Source organism: Rhincodon typus, chromosome 2 (genome assembly GCF_021869965.1).
Source record: "Rhincodon typus isolate 14 chromosome 2, sRhiTyp1.1, whole genome shotgun sequence".
NCBI classification, from domain to species: Eukaryota; Metazoa; Chordata; class Chondrichthyes; order Orectolobiformes; family Rhincodontidae; genus Rhincodon; species Rhincodon typus.
Window position 1 is genome coordinate 83,827,362 of NC_063333.1, and position 18,672 is coordinate 83,846,033.

The 18,672-nt window shown below is 39.3% G+C and overlaps 1 protein-coding gene across 1 annotated transcript in view; it reads left to right on the forward strand.

Moving 5' to 3' along the window:
• LOC109936930 (sorting nexin-13-like) overlaps positions 1-15,388 on the forward strand; it is a 16,214-nt gene extending 826 nt beyond the window's left edge. The window contains exons 2-8 of the mRNA XM_048608482.1: positions 393-503; positions 4,341-4,490; positions 9,620-9,685; positions 11,094-11,239; positions 12,460-12,528; positions 12,612-12,724; positions 13,400-15,388. Of these exons, the coding sequence (XP_048464439.1) occupies positions 393-503; positions 4,341-4,490; positions 9,620-9,685; positions 11,094-11,239; positions 12,460-12,528; positions 12,612-12,724; positions 13,400-13,647 (903 nt within the window). The 3' untranslated portion in view covers positions 13,648-15,388. The remainder of the gene's footprint in view (positions 1-392; positions 504-4,340; positions 4,491-9,619; positions 9,686-11,093; positions 11,240-12,459; positions 12,529-12,611; positions 12,725-13,399) is intronic.
• The last annotated feature ends 3,284 nt before the right edge of the window (positions 15,389-18,672 follow it).

Below are 18,672 nucleotides of genomic sequence, written 5' to 3' on the forward strand. Positions count from 1 at the left end.
TCAAATTTGTCGTCACAATTAGAAAAATGCCGCGATTCAGGGTTGCTGCTTTTAGATCCGTGTTGTAATGTATTCTGTCCGTTCAATTTACATAACGATTGCAATGATCAATGATGTCCAAATTGTGTCCAATAAAAACAAGCTTTGGAATTTAGAAACAAAAGTGGTATTAAAAATGAACAAGTCAGTTTGGATAAGTAGTTGTCAAGAAACTTGAAAATAATCTGAATATGTTGTTCAGACAAATTTTAAAAGTTATCTTGTTGTTATCACTTACTGGTTCCGAGTGTACCTTTTCAGGAGTTGGTTTATTTTTGAGTAGTAATGGAAAGTAAATTTGATATTAAATGTCTAAAGCATTGTTACATAAGTTATTTTCTGTTTTAACTTAGTTGTTAATCAATCCTGAAATAATAAGAGCTTGTCCAGCTTTGATCCCATATGTGAATGAGTTTCTGGAGAACAAAGCCTATAGCAAGGGAAAAGGAGATTTTGCTCGCAAGGTAAGCCTGCCATCTATTGATTAAATTGTGTCATGTTCCTCATCAAAAATTCTAACTCACATTGAAGTTTGTTTTGAGGAAGGTTCTGAAGTCCTCTAAAGTATTGATTGTAATATTTGACTGGCACAAAGTGTTTGAATGTACTTCAGTATTTTATGTTTTCTACAGTTTAAATATATTGAATCAATTAATGCATGTCTTCATCAGAGTTGAGTTTTTGTTTGTATGAATTTCCAATCTGTGATCACGGTGAGCACAATTCTCATTGAAAACGCATGTTTGGAAAAATTACCTCTTCTAGTGTCAAAAACTATTTAAATTTCAATCCTGTTGGCCTCAAATTCATGGCGGTGGGGACAGGGGCTTTTTCCAGGTTCCTATGCTTGTGGAATCCACTGAAAAATGACAGTAAAGTAATTGCACTCGGTTTCTGGAATTTTGAGGTAGCCTCTTATAGGGAATAACCACCACCTATCATTACATGAAAACTGACAGTAAGGGACAACACCATGAATAAATACATATGTTATACGGATAAACTTAATTACAGGTCAGTCAACCTCAGTGGTGGGAAACTTCTAGAAACAAATATTTGGAATAATAGTTACATTGATAGAAAATTGGTTCGTTTGGAAGAGCCAGCATGCATTTGTTGAGGAAAAATAGTGTCTAACTAACTTGCTAGAGTTTTTGAGGAGATAAGAGGATTGATGAGGGAGATGATGTTGATATGGTGTATATAGATTTTCATAAGGTGTTCAATACAGTATCAGATAATGGACATATGAGGAAAGTTACAACTCATGGGGAAAAGAAAAGGACAGTAGTATCAGAAATAGAGTAATAGTTAATGGGTATTTTCAGGCATAAGCAAAGTTTTGTTGAAGGGGCGAGTATTGGGACCCTTGTTTTTTTCTGAAAAAGAAAAGTTGATACAGATTGTGGTATGCAGAGGACAGGTTCAAAATTTGCGGATACTACAGTACTTTGGAGCATTATAAACTGTAAAATGGACAGTGTAAAACTTAAAAGGACATTGGCATGCTGTTGGAGTGAACAGATGGGTGACAGATGGGGTTTAGTGGTGAAAAGTACAACTTGATACATTTGGTATCAAAAAGATGGGGAGACAGTACAAAATAAAGGACATTATTCCATAGGGCATGTACAGATGTAAGTCATCAAAGGTGTCAGGACAGTGAAAGAGTATTTAAGAAAGCACAGTAGTCTAACCCTCATTAATAGGGGCATAATGGACAAGAACAGGGAGGTTTTGTTCAACTTAGGTAAGATAGACCTCAGTTGGAGTATTGTGTACAGTTCTGGCACCATACTGTAGGAAGGATATGGACGCATTGGAAAGTTTGTGGAAAAGTTTTGTGCGACTGTTTCTGCAAGTGGTTCTAAGGTAAGAAATTGAAATTTCTTACAACAGATAGGAGAAGTTGGGAGTGTTTTCAAAATCATGAGAGGTCTTGGCAGAGCGCTTGGTGAGAAATTGTTGCTACTGTGAAGAGGATTCAGAACCAGAGGACACAGTTTTAACATTTTTCGAAAGAAACAAATGTGAGATCAGAAATAAAGTTCACATAGTGAGTTGTTAAGTTCTGAAACACACTGCTGGAAGTGTGACAGTAGGGGCAGGTTCCATTGAGTCTTTCAGGAGAGCGTTGTGATTATTTAAATGGAAAAAGACAGTTGATGCTGATGCACTGGGCCAAATGGTCTCCTTCTGCATCATAACAATTCTGTGATTCCGCAATTCTCCATACACTGAGAGCTCACATTGACCTTTTCACAGTCAGAGTTAGGTGTCAAATTGGAAACTGTTTTAGAGTTAGTGAGATGAATCATACAAGCCTCTAGTTGAACATTGCCCCAGCCCCGTGCAGAATAAGAAGTGGTCTGCATTCTGGATGAAGACCCTAATTTTGAAACACATACATTGTTTCAATATCAACAAAACTTGCATTCATCTACAAAAATTGAGTTTAGAGCAATGGGCCAGGCTGGCCCCTACCACTTTCCATAGGACAACTAAGTTTTAAATTTTCCAAATTGATGGAGTAGCTGAACATCAAATTCATATCCGATTTATTCCCCTGCAGATTAGAAGCTTTCCAGGTGTCTCTGAAACTAAACACAAGCATTTAATAGCACCACCACTAGGCATGATCCTGGTGTGAATGCTGAAAATGGAACAAGTTTCTGTGTTTGTACCTCACCGGTTATACTTATACAACATTGAGTTTTGGCATAATTTATTGTTAAGCCACCCGTTTAGACATGTTATTGACATAAATTCATAGCAGGTGGGACTGGATCCTGAAACTTCTGTCCCAAACATAGAGACACAACCACAGTGTCGCAGGATTTTATAGGTTTTGTTTATCACATCTAAATGCTGCCAATTTAAAATGGTTTTGTATTGTTTTATGGTGAATTTACATTGTATGCATCATATAGATAACATACATGTATTTTGAGTAGGACATGATCTGTCTCCTTAGTATTAAAAACTAGTTGGTCTCATTTGGGCATCACCTAAAAGCTTACTCTGCTTAGGTTTAAGGTTGATCCAGAATAGAAACATTTAAAAATTAAGCAGTAAACCAGCGCTTTCATTTGAGTAATATTTAAAGAAAATTGAGTTCCATCAACTTTTTCAGTAAAGTTACTGTGCTTGGGTATGAACAGTATAACTGATATACTTGTGGAGCACACCAGAAGGCAATATCAGTTGTAGAGTAGATTGCAATCTAAGCCTTCAGGATGCCAACCTCAATTTTTTATTTATTCATTCATGAGATGTGGGCATCACTGGCTAGGCCAGCATTTATTGCCCAGAGGGCAATTTCTTAACTCAACCACATCGCTGAGTGTCTGGAGTCACATGTAGGCCAGACCTGATAAGGATGGCAGTTTCCTTCCCTAAAGGACATTGGTGAACCAGAAGGGTTTTCTGACAATCTCAATGGATTCATGGTCATCATTAGACTCTAAATTCCAGGTTTTGTATTTACTGTTGAATTCAATTTTAAATTCAGTTCAATTCCACCATCTACTGTGGCAGAGCTTACCTGTATGACATTTCTATCAACAGCACTTGAAGAATTTGAAAAGTGCTGGACTTGTTGATTTTTGATGTGCTTTAACGTCCACTTCAAATTGTTCAGTTGTTATCTTTGCTTGGATGTGTATTACTTTTTTCCTGCCTGTACTGTAAAGCCAAGTTCTAGAAGGGAAAAACGTCAGTTTACCGTCTCAATGTAGTTTCTTTGAAATGCGATTAGAGCACCAATACTGCATAGTCTATTCAACGTACTCTTATCGTCCATTTATACTTAACAGCGCATCAAGTTAGAGGGAAAAAAGTTCCGATGGACTGCTTATGTACTGTCTTACAGATTTGTTAGGCTTTGTCAGTGCTACAAATCTGCACTCTTTGGTAGCTGCTGATCCACTGCCAATTCTTACCACTTAAAATTAGTCTGGCCAAAACAAATTCCAGAGTTCTGGGATTGGTCCAGTTTAGAGAAAGATTGTTGTATTTTGACCTGATCATGTCTCTGAAATGATGAGTCTCAATTCTAATTAGCATTGACAAAAACTTCATGGAGAAGAAGATATAGGCTGAAAGAATTCTTTAGTTAGGAGATTTTCCAGAATACGTTACCTTCCTAATAGTGATTGGTTAAAAGTTAACATTTTTTTGAAAAAAAGTGCTTACTAGTAATCCAGAAATGCATTTCAATCTGTAGAATTTTTTTTTTAAATGAGTCATGCCTGTTTTGGGGGGTTCTAATACTTGTACTGCATCTTGTTTGTGTTTTTCAGATGGACACGCTTGTAAATCCCCTGCGTAACTCAATGAGAAATGTTTCAAATGTTGTTAAGTCAATTCCAGACAGTCTGGCAGAAGGAATGACAAAAGTATCAGACAATATGGATAAGTTGGGACATGAACTTAAGCATACATTTTTGAAGGTATTCCAAAAACAAAAAAATTTTGAATTTGCATGACACCTCTGTGTAGCAAAACATGTTGGTATATGGCATTATCAAACAAACCATAGGTATTTTAGAGTGGTGAAATATAGGTCTTAAGTGTCATAAAGGAGAAAAGAGAATTAGAGACAGAGAAGCTAATTAAAATAGAATCAGGAGGTGACCCCATGGCCCCTTGAGTATGATCTGCTATTCAATATGATCATGGGTGATGGTCTTCAATATCACTTTGCTGTCTATTCCTAAATCCCTTCATTCCCTAAGAGATAAATAATTTATCTGCCCCAACCTCAAATATATTCGTCACAGGAATGTTGGCCCATGTTTCAAGGAGTTTGGAGTGTAAGAGTAAGGAAATCTTAATGCAGCTGTACAAGGTACTAGTGAGACCACATCTGGAGTACTATGAGCGTAACCATCTGTGGTAGGGGGTTCCAAAGGTTCACAAACCCCCAAATGAAGAAACTTCTGAACTTGGTTCTTTATTCTGAGATCGTGCCCCTGTTTTCTAAACTCGCCATCCCGGAGCAACAACCTGTCGCAGTCTATCTTGTCATGTGCCTTCAGATTCTTGTATGTCACAATCAATATTCTCATTCAACTGCAGCACCCATAAGGCCAATTTACTTGGCCTCTCATCTTGAGAGAATACCCTTATCCCAAGAACCAATCTCATAAATTTTTTTAATACTGTCTCCAAGTGTATCCCTTCTTAGATACGGAGACCAAATCTGCGCACAGGGTTCCAGGTGTGTTATTACCAAGGTCTTATGTAATTGTGGCAATCTTTCCTTATTGCTGAACTCAAGTCCCCCTTCCCCAATAAGCCTAACTTCCTGTTTGCTCTCCCTATTGTTTACGTATTTGCATGCTAATTTTGTGTTCCTAGTAGGAGTATACTTAAATCTTCCATAAGAAGTTGGACTGGGGTAGGCCAATATCTGGCCCCTCAAGCCTGCTGCACCATTCAATAGGACTATGGCTGATCTGACATTCCTCATGTTCACTTTCCTGTGTTTTCCCTATAACTTTGGAATCTCCTACTGATCAAGAATCAATCTACTGCAGTCTTAATGCTCACAGGGATTCTGCCCCAGCAGCTTTTCAGGTCAAGGAATTCTAAAGACACTCCATCCTCGGAGAGGAAGTTCCACCTCATCTCCTTCTTAAATTGGTACCCATTTATTCTAAGACTATGCTCTCTGGTTCTTGATTCTTCCATGAGAGGAAATATTCTCTGAACATTTGCCCTGTCAAGCCCCTTAAGAATCTAAATGTTTCAATCATTCTTCTTAACTCCAGTGAATGGAATCACAACCTGTTAAGCGTTTGCTCATAAGACATTTCACTCCAGACCAGGAATCATCCAAGTGAACCTTCTCAGAACTGCCTTCAATGAAATGATATCATTCCTTAAATAAGGAGACCAAAACTGCTCATAGTTCTCCAGAGGTGGTCTCCCCAGCACATTGTACTGTTGCAGTAAGACTTCCTTACTCTATATTCCAACCGCCTTAAACAGGGCCAAAGTTCCTTTAGACTTATTGATTACTTGCTGCATCTGTGGGCTAGCTTTGTGTTTTGTGCACAAGTGCCCCCAAATCCCTTTGTGTTGCAGCTTTTCTCTATTTAAGTAATATTCTGTACTGTTGTTCTCCTTCCAAAATGAACAATTTCACATTTCCCACATTATATTCTATTTTCTAACAACTTGCCCACTTATGTAACCTATCAATACCTCTCTATAAACTATAAACTATATACGTTTCACAACTTCCATCTGTTTTTATGTTGTCTGCAAGTTTGGCTACAGTACATTTGTCTCCTTCCTCCAAGTCAATATATATTGTAAACAGTTCCTGCATGTCAACATTCAAATGTTCCATTCCGTTTTACAAAACAGTTCTGTTTCTACAAAAAAAAATCAAGTGATTAAGACAAACTTACAATGGTAATTTACCAACATTAAAGCAGAATATTGCAGAATACCAGCAGTGCCCACTGGTACCTAAAGGTCTATTTTCCTAGTGGACTCTGCACATACCCTCTCCATGGACACCCTAGTACAGGTGTAATCATGGAAGAAGGGTACACAGTCATGTTACAACCCTCTCCATGGCCCACTGCCTGGACCAATTGATAGTCACCTTGACGAAGACGGGTCCATGAGATGGTCCTCTGATCTGCCTGGCCCCAGACTACGTAGAGGTTGCAAACAAAAACTCTCAAAGTAAACATGAGAAACTGATGCTTCTATGTCACAAAGAATGTGTTCTCCCAAACTATGAATAGACTTAAATTTTTATTTGATGGAGCTGCAACACTCTCTGTCCCAGATAACCTATGGAAAGAAGGAGACCTCTCTCATAAAGTGTCCATCACTGCAGATCTCTGCTGATGGAATGTAGAAAGTCTGAGTGGTGGACAGAGGCGACAAAGTAAACAGCATTCAGCAGCGGTCCATACAGGAAGCCCCTTGAAAGGCACAAAGATGGAGGGTTCGGTTTCTGGGGCCATTTTCAAATGCTGAATGGGGAAGAAGCCTACTGTAACTGGCAGCCTTCTATCTAAGTGTTAACCATCTTAGCTTCCAAGATCAGGTACTTTCATACTAGTATGCCAGTTGGCAAAGTATTTTTCTAATCTTACTGGCAAAGTGAATAATGTCATACTTCCCACATTGTTCTACATCTGATATGTTGTTACCCAGTCACTTAAACAGTCTCTACCTCTTCATGTGAAGTCTTGTAGCACAGTGGGTAGCATCCCTGCCTCTGAGCCAGAGGCTGTGGTTCAAATCTCATCCTAGCAGTCAATGGCCAAGGAAGGTGTATTTGAAGGTGACCAAACATATTAAATATCAACCTGTAAATCTTTGCAATACATGCCAATTGCATGTAACAGTTCAAATGATTCTTGGTCTTGTTATATGATGCAAAGAATATTGGGGCCTCTACCATCACTATCCAGCATTTTGTTTTGCAATAAATTTTGTTCCCAGTCTAATTGGTTTATATTTCAGTGGTATGGCGTCATCTCCTGAGAGCTATCATAGGTCTGTGGACCTGTTTCTACAGAATAGCAAGTCTTTTTTTTTCCAGAACTAACCTCATCAACTCTGGAGATCGTCCCTCCACTGTTTCACACCACATAGTACACCTCACTTCTACTTCCTTCCTGAGATTCTCAAACAGATTTTCCTTTCTCGACTTGTCTTTTTAGTTTTCTATCTGAAAATTTCCATAGATGCCGCCAGACAGACTGAGTATTTTCAGTGTCTTATTTCAGATTTATGTTCTGTGTAATATGTTCCTTTTGATTTATAGTTCCGTTTTTTTCTCACGTTTTTTCTTGAACATTTATATTTGCGAACTTCCAATGCACTCACGCAATTCTGCAATCTAAAGAACTTTAGAGGATTACAATCAGTGCACACGTTTTCACTGCAGCGATCCGATTTATAGTGCTAGAATTAGGCTAGCAAGGCCTGGGATTTTATTGGCTTTAGTCCCTTTTGTTTCTAATATATTTTCTCTGCTGCTATTTATTTACTTTATTAACTTTGTCATTCAAGTTGCCTCCTTTCACTCCCTCACTCGCTGCTATAGTTCTGCTCTCTTTCTGGTATTTACCTTTTACTGTAAAGACAAATATTTGCTAAATTTGTCTGCCATTTCCTCAATGTCCATGATGATTTGTCCTGCCTCTGCCTGTAAGGAAACAATGTTTACTTAGTATTTTAGTCTTGCAGTTTTTCTTCTTATTTCTGGCTAATTTACTCTTCTGAACATTTTTGTTAATGGTTTTGTTACATAGATTTCTAAAACTCCTGGCAAACTTCTGCTTATTATTGTTTTTCATGACATATTTAATACTCATCTTTGTTTTCCTAGTAAGTTACTGATAGATCTTTTTGCTGAATTTCTCTTTTTAATTAATATAATTTTATAGAAAATTATTTGGACTGGGATTCCAAAGCTTTCAGGCCCTTACAGTTGAAGGCACATTAAGCAATATTGAAGCAATTTAAAATTAGGAATATAAAATAAATCAGAATTGGGAAATTGCTAACATCTCAGTTGGCAGACAGTTCTAAGGATGGAGGAGATTTCTTGCATCAAACAAAGCAAGATGGTGGAAAATATTGTCAATTGAAGTTGTTGACTTGCTTGCCAAGCTGGCTTGTTTTCGTTCAGACGTTTCATCACCATGCTAGGTAACATCATCCCTGAGACCTCTGATGAAGCGGTGTTGTCCTACTCCGCTCGGAATTTATACTGTTATGGTGAGTAGTGTCATTTCCAGTTTTGTTCTGTATGGGTTTGTATATGGGGTCCAATTCTATATGTTTGTTGATTGCATTATGGGTTGAGAACCATACCTCTAGGAATTCCCGTGCGTGTCTGTGTTTGGCTTGGGCTACTGTAGTTACGTTGTCCCAGTTAAACTGATGGCCTTCATCGCCCGAGTGTACTGATATTAAGGAAAGTTTGTCGTGTTGTTTTGTTCGTGTTGGTTTTGGTTAACAAAATACCATGCAACAACTGCCACAAACATTACGTTGGACAGGCAGGAAGGAAACTAGCCATCAGAATACACGAACACGAGCAGCAAAACGATACGACTAACTTTCCTTAATATCAGTACACTCAGGTGATGAAGGCCATCAGTTTAACTGGGACAAGGTTACTATAGTTGCCTAAGCCAAACATAGAGACGATGAGAATTCTTAGAGGCATGGCTCTCAACCCGTAATGCAATCAACAAACATTTAGAATTGGACCCCATATACAAACCCATACAGATCAAAACCGGAAATGACACTACTCACCATAACTGACCGGACAGTATAAATTCTAAGCGGAGTAGAACAACATCGCTTCATTGGAGGCCTCACTGATGTTACCTAGCATCGTGACAAAATGTCTGAATGAAAACAAGCCAGCTCGGTGAGCAAGTCAACAACCTCACTCTCGACCCAAGCTACAAATCTTTGCTAAAACTTTAAATTGTCAGTTGAAAGTTATAAATATTTTTCTCAATTTCACTCTTTTTTTTGAGTTTGTATTATAAATAATATTAACATACTTGTTTGACTTTTGATGCAGGTTCCGCCGTTAAAGCCAGAAGAAGATAGTGAACATGTTCGTGTTTCTGCCCAGCTGGATGATAATGTGCGTTACTTTTTTTTAATGTTTATCGGTGTTGGAAATCAGCCGATGCTGAGTTTTTATTAACACTTGCTATTGCTTTGTATTTGAGAGTAACCAATTTTCTTTTTAGTTCCATTGTTGTTAATGCGGCTTTGCTGCTGAATGACCATTTGGGTCCATTGAGATCTGATAAAATTACTTAATAGGTTTTGGGATATTAAGAACTGCTGATGCTGGAGTCCGAGGTAACAGTGTGGAGCTGGAGGAGCACAGCAGGCCAGGCAGCATCAGAGGAGCAGGAAAGTTGACGTTTCGAGTCAGGACCCTTCTTCAGAAATGGGGGAGGCGGAAGGGAGCTCCAAAAGAAATAGAGATGGGAGGGTTGGGGCTGGTGAAAGTAGGTGGAATAGTGAGAGGTGAGTGCGGGTAGGCAGTGGTGGGGCTTGGTCAGTGAGGTGGGAGGGGCGGATAGGTGGGAGAGAAGATGGACAGGTTGTGTCAAGTCAAGGAGGTGGGGATAAGAGGGATGGTTGGTCATGGGTTGTGGCCAGGGGTGGGGAGATTTTGAAACTGGTGAAGTCCACATTGAGGCCATTGGGCTGTAGGCTCCCAAGGCGGAATATGAGGTGCTGCTCCTCCAGTTTCCGGGTGGCGTCATTGTGACACTGGAGGAGGCCCAGGATGGACGTGTCACCCAGGGAGGGGGAGTTGAAATGGTTTGTGACTGGAAGATGTTGTCGTTTGTCGCAAACAGAGAGCATAGGCACTCTACAAAGCGGTCTCTGACCCTCCACTTGGTCTCACCAATGTAGAGGAGGCCACATCGGGAGCAGTGGATACAATAGACCACATTGGCAGATGTGCAGGTGAACATCTGTCTGATGTGGAAGGTTTTTTTGGCTCCTTGGATGGAGGTGAGTGGGAGATGTAGGGGCAGGTGTAGCACTTCCTGTGGTTGCAGGGAAAGGTGCCGGGTGTGGTGGGGCTAGTGGGGAGTGTGGAGCGGACGGTGGAGTTGCGGAGAGAGTGGTCCCTACGAAAGGCAGATAGGGGTGGGGAGGGAAATATATCTTTGGTTCTGGTGTCAGATCGCAGATGGCGGAAGTGGCGGAGAATGATATGTTGAATACGGAGGTTAGTGGGGTGATATGTGACGACAAGGGGGATTTCTGTTTTTTTTTTTGTGCGGGGAGGGGGGGGGATGTGAGGGCAGAGGTGTGGGAAAAGCAAGAGATGCGGTCGAGAGCATTTTCGACCACCAAAGGGGAGAAGTTACGGTCCTTGAAATAAGAAGACATCTCGGATGTTCGGGAGTGGAACGTCAAATCTTGGGAGCAGACGTGGCGGAGGCGGAGGAATTCACATCTTGCATCTCTAGGCCTGTATATAATTTCCATTTTATAATTACATTTATTATTTCCTAAAACAGGTTGATGACAACATTCCTCTCAGAGTTATGCTGCTTCTTATGGATGAAGTATTTGACTTAAAAGATAAAAATCACTGGTTAAGAAGAAATATCAAAAACTTACTTCAGCAGCTTATCCGAGCAACTTATGGGGACACAATCAACAGGTTTGATTAAACTAAGCTATCCAAATTAATACAACATCTTTTGCTATAAGTTGTGCTATAGTCTAAAATTTGCCAGTAATTTAGTGATATGAACTAAAACTGGAATGCAGGTATATCAGTTTCATTTACAGAAAGTTTGATCCATTCTGAGATGAGGTATCTTCCAGTGGAAGGATGCAACTGCTTTACACCCAGAAATAGCATTATCTGTATCAAGAAGAAAACTTGCTCAAGATTCAGAAAATTTCAAATTGCTGGCGATGTTTACAACTTGTCTCTTTTGTGGATCCCCCAGCCTTACTTAAAGAGGCTGCCCAGGGATTGTTGTGATCTCAGTCAAGAACAGTAATGTATTTAGTTCTTAAGTGCCTGAAAATCCAGATGCGTAGTAAAAGAAGTAAGCCGTAAGGTTTGAAATTTAAAACAAAATAATCTTACTGCAACATCAAAAAAATTGCACTGTATCCTAAATAGTCAGTTACATTATGTTAAAAGTGCCAAGAGCAAAATTGCTCATACTCCTACTTAATTTTCTTTCAATACTTGCTTGACTTATGCCTCCAAAAACTCAAATCCATTACTTAGAAATTTGAAGATTAACCACTTGACCTGAATATTGATTCATAGATTTGTATAAGGATTGAGATTTCTTGAGATTTCCACTTACTTCCAGCATGTTTGTCCTTTCAAATCTATTCCATTGATCGTTCTGTGATTGTAGACATCTCCATTCAGAAAAGGCCTTGCTAGCATCTTGTGTGTTGCCACCTCATTCGAGAACTTTCCTTTTCCTGTTGTTCTCTTACTGTGGAGTCTTGCATCTGAAACTTTGTCACTTTCTGCTCAGATTAGGTATTCCAGATGTTTGACAAACTGTTAGTAAAGACCTTCAATTACATAGACTTCTACACCCTTTTGCCAGCACAGAAAATGTCCACTGATCTCTGACACTCACCTTGTTCTGAAATTGTACTTGAAACCAGAGACATACCCACAATCTACTCTCCCCTTTAATTAACCTGTTGATTCTTTATCTAAAGTATATCACATATCCAAGTACTGGATGGATGCAAGGTGCTTTTCTAGAAATGAACCTAGTTCTTAAAGGGCCATCACAAGATGAACTTCATTTTGAGGAGCATATTGAATAAATATTCTGAAATGTATCTTTGAACAGCCAACAAGTTTTGCCTTCAATGTTGATACTTTATCACTTCTAGAAAAATTGTGGACCATGTTGATTGGATGACTTCACCAGAGCAAGTTGCAGAAACTGTAAAACGATTCAGGTAAGCAATTTTTAAAAAGTTACACATGCTTCATGAAATTATTTTTTACCAATTTTAAAATAATTTGTAACTTTTGTCCACAGAGATTCCTTCTGGCCTAATGGTATCTTAGCAGAAAGTGCACCACGCAGGGAAAAGGCTATAAGAATGCGCTCAAGGGTGGCTGCTAAGACTAAGATGCTGGTGATTATGCCAGGTAAGATACACTTGTTCTTATTTTTAAATAAATCCTGTATTTGTGTTACTGTTTGATGATTCAGATTAAAATCAATGAGCATTTATTGTAACTTAACTCTCTCTCTTTCACCAATAGAGGTGTAATCATTATGCTACTAAACTATGCTTAATCCAAATGTGCAGTAGGATTTTTCTGTTTCTCATACCAGTACTGCCACATTTGAAATGAGGCCATTAAAATCAGATGCTGCGTTGAGTATCCGTAAACTTATTTGAAATATGACATGAAAAGGAGACTTTTCCAAATTTCTGAACTGAATTAGAATCCAAAGATTTAAGGATAGAGAACCAATCCACAATACTATTCAGTCATCAACCTCTATTTTTTGATATGAGCTGATAGGACGGTGATTGCAGAAGACAGAAGATGCATCCTGCATCTGATTAGTAAAAATATACTGTAAAATTACTTCTGGACACTTTGTAGAAATAAAAGGAGAATGTCACCCAGCATCAATATTCCTTCCTTGATATGCAGTGAGATTTCTTTTCCCCAAGTTCTAGTTTTAATTCAACATGTAATGGGTTGCATGACTGACATGTTTAAATGATCTCACTAATGTAGATATTTAAAATTTTATCCTCTTGTACTACTCCTTTGAGACAACTTCAACTTCTGATGTGTGTTTTTCAGATGAACTAAAACATATCATTGGTGCTGAAACAACACGCAAAGGCATTTTACGAATCTTTGAGATGTTCCAGTATAACCAGTTAAACCGAAGATTGGTCTATGTGTTTCTGGAAGGCTTCCTAGAAACCCTTTTTCCCCAGTACAAATTTCGTGAGCTCTTCGTCAAATTGCATTCACGATCACAGCGAATACAAAAATACAAGCAGAAGTCTCAGCCAGTTCAAGTTGCTTCCTGTCAAAAGAGGTGACACTTCCAGCATGAAAACTGTACCGTGTGGATTCGGTCTTGTGCACCTGCCCTAGTTCAGTCTATGTTACAGCAGTTTCTCTGGGGCTCTGAAACATACACAGCTGCAGTTATGATGCCATCTTTTTGTGCCAGCCTCTAGAGCCATGACTCATTGGCTTACTTCAGATGATGTTTGTCTGCTGTTTTTGATTTTTTTAATGCACTTTTCCCTCATAATATTCCTGTGTATCATAATTGTTTTGTATTTATTATAACGTCTTCAAAGCTCATTGAGAAAATGTGATTAATTCGTAATAGAAGAGCTGTAGATGCATGGTCAAACTGCTGCATCTCATAGCTGTCTCCTTGTGTCTAGTTAGCATCAAAACCAATTATGCAGCCACTGAATCATCTCTCAGACAGGTAATGGTAATAGCAGTATTGCTTAAGGTTAGGGCAAAGCACAATTATGATATTGCATTGAATGAACTAATGTTTATCCGATTTGGAAAGCAAATGATGAATTCAGCACAAATCAGCATTTTTGTTTGAGAAAATGTGATGGCTGATGGGCATCAGTTTCAAAAAGGACAGCATTAAGAGAGTACAAATGTGTTCAGTTATATGTCTGCAAAAAGCCCAAGTGAACATCTTTTGTAGCAGAAATAATATTCTAGGTGTTTTAACTGATGTGAATTTGATCTAGTGTCTCAAAAACTAGATCGCTAATCTGAGAGAACCACAAGAATAGGTTGTATTCCACACACTGCCTGCACTTGTCAAAACAGCTGACTAAAGCAGTCTTTTTTTTTTAGTTGCATACATGTCTGTGCTTGGTCCATAAGTCAAGGAGTTACTGAGCCGTGTATTTTCATACAACCGTAAAGCCTCCAGAGATTATTGTAAATTTTAATGTACAGAGATTTTAATGTACTTTAAAGTTGGGTGTGTCCAAGATAACAAGTGAGTGCTCTGATTAGGATTGATCGGATTAATGTTGCCACTGTAGCAAATATAATTTGAGATTAGCCTTAAATGTCCTGTTTAAAAATAGTTTTCTCATTTTAACCTGACCAGATTGTTTCCGAAAACTGGCTTTCACTTGTGTACTGGTAAATATTTCCACAGAAATAAGTGCCCATTTCTGCAATTGTCAGGAAGCTATGATCTGTAAAATGTATTGTGCATTTAACCAAATCTTATTTCTGACAAACATCTTTATGGAAACTAATTTAAATGGGCCCCATCCATATACTTTATACTGAGATTTTAATTTTGTGCAATATTTCTTTAGCATATGTGCATTTAAATAAATTGTATAATGAAAAATTTTAAATGTTTTGAAATGTATGTTTAACAGTCGTCTTAACCCAACAACGTGCATTCTGTTGTTGATGCATTAGTTTATTTAAGGACTTGTTTTAAAAGTCTAGTCACTCCTTGTAAAACTCACTTGTCACGGATGAAATTTCCTCATCCGAGCACGGCTTGTAAACTACAGGGGGATCTTAAGAGCACATGGTAAATAGCTATTAATGAATTTGTGCATTTCATTGTACAGTGTCAACAGTGTGCCTAATTGTACTGTCGATTTTTTTTTCTTATTTCTGAAAGAACAAATGTCAATCAGAATGTCTTGGTGGTTTTTAATAGACTGAAGAGGAACTCTAAATTTTTGAGTTTGCATTACGCTATTAAAATGTTCAATAGAACAGACGAAGAAAAGTATCACACTAAATAAAGTATTAACTGAAATATGACTTTAACTTGTGTTCATTCATATCAAGTTCCCTGTACCTATGTAGTGAGAAGTTGAATGCTTGAGTGAGTCTAGGATAGGAGAGACTTTGGAGTACAGCAGGCACTCCCTTTTGAAGACATTCTGGCTCCTTAATGGCATGGCATCTTCAAGTTGCTGGGTGTGCTGAGCCTGAAAGTGGAGGATAATGGAGATAATGTCTCTGGTTATCAGGCTGTAGCATGCCTCAATTTGCGGTGAAGTGTGCTCACCCCTCATCTGCAGGGTTTGATACCAATTCCTCTTCTGAGATCTAATAACCTTCTGTTCCCAATGTTGAGCATTTCCACCAGGAATCCTGCACCCAGCTGCTGGTGGTCACAGTGACTGCCTTAAGAAGGTAAAGGTTGATGCCAAGCCCAGGAACAGTAGCACCCAGCTTGGGGATAAGTCACAGCGACAGTGCCTCTTGGTGCGTGAGAGGCCCAGAGATTTTTGGCCTCAACTCCATTTCCTCAGGGTGAGTGAGGCTCTGTATGGCCCGGGACACACTGATGGAGCTATGCTGGATACTGGAGCAGGACCTGAGGGCTGCAGGAGTGGGAGGCCATCCTTTTTCTGATGGCTGTGTAGGTGATAACCTCTCTAAAAATTTTTGCAAGTGACTCCTTCCAGGGGACAGTGGGTGAGCTGAATGGGATCTCTATCATGCATCCACAAATCCCTCCAGGACAGTGACCAACGCTGTCTGTGCAAAATCACAGGTCCATTTCGCATTGACAAGGTCAGTGCTGCATCCCAGGTAGTAGGATTCAGAAACATTGCTGGCTTCCCCAGGTGCAGGATATCATTGACTGTATACGTGGCACTGAGAGAGTTGTATCACAACACAGCAGAATTCATGAACAGGGAGGGGCTCATTGGATTCATGTGTAGGTGATCTGTGCTCACTGTTTTGACTTCCTGGAGGTGCATGCCGACTACCCTGGCAGCTGCCACAATTCCTACATCCTGGAGCATTCATGTACCTGCTGAGTTTGAGGGTCCAGATGCCTAACAAGTTTGGTTACTGGGTGATAAGAGTTACCTACTGTGACACTATTGCACAACCTGCTGACAGATGCTGAGCACAGATACAATCTGACCCATGCGATGTTGAAGATGTGGTTCTTCTGTTCGGATGGGTATGGGGTCAGGGGGAGGGGTGGTGGTTTCCAGCATAGTTCAAACTACATGTGCCATATTATTCTGGCGTATGTGTTCTGAACAGTTGAAGTAGGCAGCGAGGCAATCTGTTGAATGCTGAGGAGCTGGAGAAATGGGAGCTTCTGAGTAGGAGGATGAATCGCTCCTTACCCAAAATGGAGCTCAGCTGCATCAGGCACTACAAACCACACAGGACATCTTTGACAAACAAAGAACAGAAATTGCTGGAGAAACGCAGCAGGTCAGGCAGCATCTGTGAACATTGACGTTTCAATTTCAGTGACCATTCTTTAGAACTCAACGTTAACATTATTTTCTCTTCATAAACCTTCGGGCTTGACATGCCCAGCAACTTGAAGAGGCCATTGCCAGCTAAGCACCCAAAATGTTTGTTTCAAAAGGGAGTGCCTGCTGCTCTCCAGTCTCTCCTATCCTAGACTCATTCAAACATTCAACTTCTCACTACATACGTACAGCTTATCGTTACACTTACAGAACAGGTGATGAAGCAATGGTGTGTTCACACAACATCCTTGGAAGCTGCATGAATAATGTTTCACCATTGGCTTTTTGCAATGTCATTGCTGTTAACTTTGAGCTTTGAGGAGATGTCCAAATTCAATTTGCAAGCACCAGTGGCATGGTGCCAATTGCTTTTAACCAGCGGCAGATTCCTAAGTACCTTCACACTGCATGCATAACAAATAAGTAAAAAGTGCCACTAGACCTATTGAGTTTCTCTAGCAATTTCCATTTTGTTTTTTTTTTTTTTCAGATCACCAGCATCTGTGTTTTTAATTTTATATTAGTGAATTCTTTGACACCTATTTCCAGTAGGTGAGAGCTGGGTGCAGCAGACCATCATGGATTGGTAAATATTCATTGGTCATGGTGCCACTGTTTTGTCTGCATTCACATTTGCTTTCTGTAAATAAAGTCTCATCTTTGGATTCATCCAATTGCTTGCATTTATATGATGTTCCCCTATTGGACAATGACGGACTTTGGGTCGACAGCGGACATTGGAGATATAGAGGGTGTTTAGATGTGATGTAACTACGATGGGTGAAGTGTGTGATTTGGTGACGATGCAGCAATAAGATTAAGAGAATGAGTTTTTGCATGCAATGGAGTGTCAGCCATGACACCTACGTTCCTTGGCCAGCATGGTTTTACAGCGGTTGTGTCGTGACATTACTGGTGAGGGGCAATGCCCAATTGAAAGGCTTCTGTGCACCCGGACGTGTGTTGGTTAAGGTGGCATAGTGGGATGCTGGTCTTTTGCTGAGTACCTGCTGAATGGCAAGTTGTTCAGGAACTGTGCATATTGAGAAGCTTTTGGAATTGGACACGAGGGATACCATAGCAGTGGGGTAGATGGTTAATGAGACTATTTTGATAAGACAAGGCAAGAAAATTTTGTTAGGCCTTCCAGCGCAAATCCTTATCAATGAAAACCCAATACAACTCTGGCTTGGCCAAGAGAAAGTAAAATTCAGCCCATAACCAAGCAAGAAAAAGAGCAACATTACGGATCAGCTGCATAAAATAAATTAATCCTTCTTGACTGCTGTGCCAAAGCAGTTCAAAACTAAAGGTAATAGATGCCATAAATCTGTTTTGCATGGTATCTTATCAAATGCTTTTGCATCTAAAAAAACCGTGTCCACTACATTTTCTTTAAAACTCTGCTTCTCCAAAGAATTCTAAGATTGATGAGGCCTTGTTGACTTACCCTTACTTATTCATGTTTCAGTGCTTAATTATTTCATGCCATAAATACTATGCTTATCCTTGCCTCTTTTTTTTGAAGAGAGACATGACTAATTCCTCTGCGTCAAATTCTCTTTCCAAAGGTGGTTGTTTTGGAAGATTATATTCAAACTTTCTTCTATTCCTGTTCTAGTTTCCTGGATGCAAACCATTAGATTCCAATGAGTTTCTTATATTTATGTAGCTAAATGTAGTTGTTTTTTGATTGATTGAATTAATTATTAAATTGCTTACCTGTATCATTCTCTTGTATCTTGGCTGAAAATTTGTTCCTGCATATGCTCATTGCCTCTTATTCCTGTCATTACTATCTTCTTACTATAAAAC